The sequence below is a fragment of the Ruditapes philippinarum genome, unplaced genomic scaffold (assembly GCF_026571515.1).
Source record: "Ruditapes philippinarum isolate M1 unplaced genomic scaffold, ASM2657151v2 ctg3820_1_1_1_1, whole genome shotgun sequence".
Classification (NCBI taxonomy): Eukaryota; Metazoa; Mollusca; class Bivalvia; order Venerida; family Veneridae; genus Ruditapes; species Ruditapes philippinarum.
Genome location: NW_026865720.1, coordinates 147,335 through 153,839, shown reverse-complemented (window position 1 = coordinate 153,839; position 6,505 = coordinate 147,335). Strand labels below are relative to the sequence as shown.

The window sequence follows — 6,505 nt, the reverse complement described above, 5'->3', positions numbered from 1 at the left end:
GTCTTATGCATGGGACCTTTTAACACTGATATTTGAAAGTTTGCGTGTAAGACAAATTGGAAAATGGTCACTAATGGATAAGGAAGGTACAAAAACATCGACTATATTTTGAGGCATGTTTGAAAATGCATGATCTATCAATGTAGCAGAGCTTGAAGTTACTCTGGTAGGAGATTCAACAAGCTGAGAAAAATTTACAGACTGCATTAGATCTAACCAAGATTTAGAACAATTATCATGCTTCAAAATATCATAGTTAAAATCTCCAATAACAATACATTCTTTTTCCTCTAAATATGATTTTTCTAAGGATATAGCAAAATTATTAAGCCACTCAACTTTAGAAGATGGTGGTCTGTATGCATAACACAATAATAATGATTTACATTTAGGCTGTTTAAGTTCAAGCCAAATGGATTCAATAGAAATACTTTCTAAATCAGATCTATGTACAAAAGATAAACAGTCTCTAACATAAATAATTAAACCGCCTCCATTGGAAGGCCTGTCCTTGCGAAAAAGTGTAAAATTGTCCAACTGTAGTTCATTGTCTAGAAAATTTACATTTAGAAACGTTTCACATAAACAGAGTATATCAATCTTTTGTTCTGAAATTATAATTTTAAGTTCGTCTAATTTTGGGTACAAATATAAATGTTAAGATGTAGTATGTTCAACCCTTTATGCGTGTACCAAGAGTTACTATTCTTATTGGAGTCATAGTTTAAAGTATTGTCATTTACAATTTCATTAGTCAAATTAAAATTGGTTTCTCCATATTGAAATGAAATACTTTCACAATTATTTAACGACGGCGGTCCCAAGAATTCTGATTCCTCAGCCATGAAGTTGGTACTGGCATGTAGATCATGTTCTCGTCTCTCCTCCCTGTAAACCTCCCTTTCTGAAAATGAGGACTTGTTGTCCATTTTGTTACTGCTATGGTCTTCAGATGGCATCGTAGATATGCCTATGACATAGTTTATAGCCTTCCTCATGGTTGTTCCAAACAGTTTTCCACCCTTTCTATTTAGATGTAAATAGTCTTTATACAACGACTTGTCTGGAGTACCATGCAGGATAAAGTCAGAGTCATGGTTGATATAGTGGTGACCACCATCTGCACACAGATCTCTAAACCTGTTGTTGGTTTCAGATTAATTGGTGTTGACAAGTTTGTCGTTGTCTTTCTAGGTTGAGAATTTTAAAGGGGGAAATGATTATTTACATTTTGATTGATGGTTTCCAGTTGGGTATTGTATTTTCCTTCCAGCGGGCCCAATTTTAACTATGTACTTTTTTGGCTGGGAATCTGCATCAGAAATATTATTTGTGGCCTACAGATTAAGTAATATTACATCTTTTATTTCCCTTATTTCAATTTTGAATCCTGGGACATTCATCTGATAGGGAAGGTATTTTCATTGTTTTGCGGGTATATCTTCCACCAGATGAGTTCTTATGTTTACTTTCCACATTAAAATTCTACATTCTGTTCGCACTTCGGATAAACCTGTTCACTTGAATAAAACCTGCCTATAAATTGCAGAGTATTAGATTTTGAAATTTTTGATTTTTCCCGTTGGAAACGAGTTTTTTTTTCCCGGCTTTTTTGGTTAATTTTTAGGTCCCTTTTTCAAAAATTTTTCCCGTTTATGTGGCTCAGGCCCAGATCTTTTTTCAGCAGAAACTGTATTTCCGATCTAAAAATTTTCTGTTTAACTTTATTTCATTTCTTTTTCAAAACATTCATCTTTTTTTCAAGTCCCCTTTTAATTTTTTAAATTCTACTTTTCTTTCCTACCAACCTTTCAGGGGGCACACCGTTTCAAATTTTTTTCGGTACCTGTCCTTGGGGTTTTCCAAAGTTTGGGTTTTTGGTTCCCAATTTTTGATCCCGGCCCAGGTTGGGGTTTTCTCTTTGGGAAATGGAACCTTTTTTGCTTTTTTTAAATTTTTTCCCCCTTTGATTCTTCAAAATATTAGACATTAGGGGTTTGCTTTGCTCAGTTTGTTTTTAGTTTTGTTAAAACTCACTTTTAAAATTTTTACACTTTTTCACTTTGTTCAATGCTTCATTGCGTAAAAACACTTACATTTTTGGTAAAAAAAACAGCACATTTGCTTATGATTCAATAATTTGGTTAAGAATAAACTAAACTCATAAATTTACGGGTTTATGGTTACTAAATTGGTATCGCTATTTACTTTAGCCCAATTAAGTCGTCATCTCATGGCAATCATAACCAATTTCGATCCGGGTGTGCTTAACTTATTTCCAGGTTTACAGTTGTATAAAATCATCCATTTAACAGTATTGTATATGACATTAAATAAATCGCTCAAAATAAAAAAAAAATAAAAAAAAATACAACAACAACGGAAAATAACAATGTATTTTTATAAACTTTTTTAATTTGATTTAAAGATACAATCTGTTAAAATTCAAAGTAAGAAGTTAAAAATAAGTGGATTTCTCTGTTCAAATCAATACCAATAAATTAAAACATGTAATAGAATATTTGCTTAATGGGCGCGTCATTACTGACACCAAATAAAGATATTTATAAAAGAAACAGGGTTCGAGTATAAGATTGATATCAAATACGTATTTTATTTCAATACCATTATTAGTACAAGTATTTTCAAATCGAAATTGATATAAAAAGTCGGGAGAATCTGCAGGGAAGACATATTATTTTTTCTAATTTGTCAGATTGTGTGAAAATAAGCATAGCAAGAGTTTGAACATTAGAAGTCTTGTATTAGAATTTAGTGTCCTCAAGAAAGAAAACTCTTTTGACTGCTAAGGTGAATATGAAAGTCAGTTTTTTTTTCACTCGGGCATGTTCTAGTAAAGTAAACACCAAACTGGGGGGCAGCTGGAGCTCCCTCCATTTTTGGTGTAAAGTAGCACTCCAGTTTTTACAGTGTACGTATCCTATTTCTTCGTCTGTATCCGCGACGACATTCACGTCGGCTGAGTTGTCTATCACCGTCGTAGAAATGACCAACACAGCTTGGTTCACAGGCGTTATCATTTCTGAAAGAAAAGTATGGCATTACAAACGTTAAGTTATATAAATAAACACAATGTGCAGTTGTTTTCAATTTTAAGTATGAAACAATTTAAGCAAGCACACCATAAAATATGTTTGTGACACAGTTTCTTAAAACGTTTTCAGTATTCAAAATATTTTATTGCATCCTCTACATGTATATCCTATGATAATTAATTTATATATTAAGTAAATACATTTTTTATGACATTCAAATTTTGTTTAAACTCAAAATAGTTTTACAAAGAGATGGGTCGATTTAACACACGTTAAGTCCGTAACATTTCCATTAGTCCTACTATTTAATGAAAACCTAATTAAATGTGAAAGTAATCGTGGCCGTTGAATCCTTTTATGATGATCATGTCGTCAACATGGCCAACACATTTAGGAGTATCGTCACCTTAGTGCAGTAACGGGTTAATTCCCTCTAAATTTACTATGATTGCACTAAGATGAAGGTATGTAAATTACCTGCATTCTGCTTGTGGAAAGGCACGGCATCTCATTACACTACATGGATTAACTAAACAACGTAATGTCGGGCTTCCCTCGGGACATTCGCCTGTAAACAAGTCAATATTATAAAATAATTCATATAAAGTAATTCATATAGATAACTGTTGGATGTTTTGATTCTTTTGTGTCATTTGAACACCAGTCTCAATAACTGCCTTAAGTAAATTTTCGCCAAATTTGTAAACACGGTCAACTCTTTGAACACATGAAGCAATGTTGTATAGTAAAGAAGCCTTTGCGTCAATGCAGTCACTTAATGAAGTAAACAGTTTCTATAAAAAATAAAATAAATTGATCATGTCGGTTTTATCCAATAGTTATATTTGCCGAGTACAAATTCTTAACTTTAGCACTTTTTTCAAAATATTAAGTAATTACACTTTACTATTGCCCCGGGTAAAAAAGTAAGATGTTTAGAAATACACATCTACGTGTATTTTTTACTCATACCCTTTTCAACATAAATGAACTTCGATGCATTTGAAAAGGAAATTCAACTTACTAACTGTTTTGCTAGGAAACTTTTAAATATGTTAATTGCACATTACCTTCGTTTGGGTCGACGTTGCCATGGCATTCCTCCTGAGACAGTTGCCGTTGTTCTCCGGTGTAATAGTGCCCAACACAGTAGGGGTTGCACGGATCATCATTACTTAAAAAAAACATATACAATCACATATCAATATATGAGCCGCGTCACGACAAAACCAACATAATGGGTTTGCGACCAGCATGGATCCAGACCAGCCTGCGCATCCGCTCAGTCTGATCAGAATCCATATTGTTCGCTTACAAACACTATAAAAAGTAGAGAAACTGATAGCGAACAGCATGGATCCTGATCAGACTGCACGGACGCGCAGGCTGGTCTGGATCCATGCTGGTCGCAAACCCATTATGTTGGTTTTGTCGTGACACGGCTCAATTTTACTTCTTAAGAAAGAACAAGCATGTGTTTTATAAAGTTTAAATAATGGTTTTAGAGCATGTTGGGTGCTTGTTACCTGAAAAAAAGCAACGCCGCTAAATGTGAAATATTTGTCATATACGTACATGTAGTAAAATGTAAACAAAGTAGTACTTTGACTTCCATACAAAATACTAAATCACTACTACTGAAATAATTGCCAAAAAGCAACAGAAGCAAAAATGATTCGGGAAATGTTAAAAAAGTGCAAATCGGCACAACTCGTGACTTATCTTGCCATTTGACCAAAAAGCTTTGAATATTTACATGCCAACATGAAGAACAAACTTTGACAACGAGCAATGCTTTTGTGGGAAGAAAGATACAAGCTCATCAATTTACAGAATTCGTTACGTGTTAATATTGATTGATGACGTCACAGTATAGCCTCCGTCATGTCTACAAGTATATAAACTTTCAACCTTTTGCTTCTTCACAATACACATGTAAAGGAATTTTATAATTTGCTGGGTAAATATTCATGTATTTCATGTACAAAGGCATTGTACGCTTAAAGTACTTGGATATTTTATACGTCAGCACTGTATGAACGCTTATTCTCTTCAACAGTATTTTAATCAATATTTAAGTTCTTGTATCCTTCTTGAAATCCAGTATTTTTAAAATGCATTTTGAGGATTCGAAAACATGTATACAAATATACAAATAATTACAGCTACTTACACACACACAGCGTCGGGATAGTTGGGACATCCATTCGGAGTACTACAAGGGTTTCTTAAACAGCGAATGGCATTTGGTTGTGCACACCGAGCTACAAAAATATATGCATGTTTTAGTTATACTAAAAGGATATTTCAGCTTTCATTGTATGTAAGTAAATTTGAAAATATATATGTAAATTTGATATATTTTGTAAAATAGCTTTAGCATTACGTTATTATAAAAAGTGTGCAACAAAATGAAATTAGATAATATTCAAGTAATGTAAACATATAATAAGAAAGGAACTTATATCTTATTACCTGGCCTGTGGCGGGGTCTATTTCTTCCTGAAAATGGTTAAAAAAGTGTGATAAAATAACCTCAATTCCGTTTAATTTACGGAGTTTCCTGTTTTATTATTTATTTTTTATTTATCTTATTTATTTTTTTGATATATTTCCTTATTTCTATTTATAAATTATCCTCTTTTTTGTAAATGTTTAGCAGTCTACGTTATTTTAATAATAATGATAAATAAAACAGAAAAAAAAATATTACAACAACAGCAACATTTACAAACAATAATTACACTGTATAAAAGACAAAGCAAGCTTTAAAATTGCAATCGTGACTCACCATAGTGGTAACCTTGAGCACTGGAGGCTATTATACACCCCAATAAAATCAGGGCAACAATTTTAAAATCCATCAAATAGTTTACTCCTGGTTCCTTCTCTAGAATTTTCAGTGAAATGAGTTGTTGAATGTAAGTAAAACGAGTCTGATAAAAATACGAGGTAGAGAAAAATCTTTGCCAAGAATACAAACCACTTAACCTGTCAGCAAATGCTAAATTTTCCCATACACATGCCAAGAAAGCCTCAACTGTATAGATAAAATTTGTTATAAGGGGAGAAGTAAATATAAACATCACGTTTTCTGTTTTACTTGTTTTTTTTCTTTGGCACAATCTTTTCAAATTATCAATATAGTTTGTTGTTTTAAGTGCAATATGAAACGTATAACTTGGCGTGCTGAAGTACATGACATCCAATTCCCAAACATGTCAAGTTTTATTTATTTACTTTTGTTTCGTTGTTTGTTTGTTTCTTCTTATTATGTTATCTATTTTTTATTTTCTGTGATATTGAATCACCACGACAAATAAGCTTAAAGGAAATCCATCCGCGCAGTCTGATCAGGATCCATGCTATTCGCTTACCAACTCTATTACAAGCAGAGAAACTGATAGCCAACAGCATGGATCCTGATCAGACTGCGCGGATGCGCAGGC

The 6,505-nt window shown here is 32.9% G+C and overlaps 1 protein-coding gene across 1 annotated transcript; it reads right to left on the bottom strand.

Annotated features, from left to right (window-relative positions):
- Positions 1 to 2,387: 2,387 nt before the first annotated feature.
- On the bottom strand, positions 2,388 to 6,157 carry LOC132730084 (uncharacterized). The gene is made up of 6 exons (XM_060715941.1): positions 5,848 to 6,157; positions 5,532 to 5,558; positions 5,230 to 5,320; positions 4,127 to 4,230; positions 3,534 to 3,624; positions 2,388 to 3,043 (listed from the first exon to the last, which is right to left on the bottom strand). Exons 1-6 carry the CDS (start codon positions 6,140 to 6,142, stop codon positions 2,926 to 2,928), a joined length of 726 nt encoding a protein of 241 aa, XP_060571924.1. The 5' UTR covers positions 6,143 to 6,157; the 3' UTR covers positions 2,388 to 2,925.
- Positions 6,158 to 6,505: the final 348 nt, after the last annotated feature.

Excerpts from the sequence above, each read along its gene's own strand:
- LOC132730084 (XM_060715941.1), bottom strand. The coding sequence starts at position 6,142 with ATGTTTATATTTACTTCTCCCCTTATAACAAATTTTATCTATACAGTT. Across the intron at positions 3,625-4,126 it reads CAACGTCGACCCAAACGAAG|GCGAATGTCCCGAGGGAAGC; the intron begins GTAATGTGCAAT and ends ACTTGTTTACAG. Across the intron at positions 3,044-3,533 it reads TTTCCACAAGCAGAATGCAG|AAATGATAACGCCTGTGAAC; the intron begins GTAATTTACATA and ends CTTTTCTTTCAG.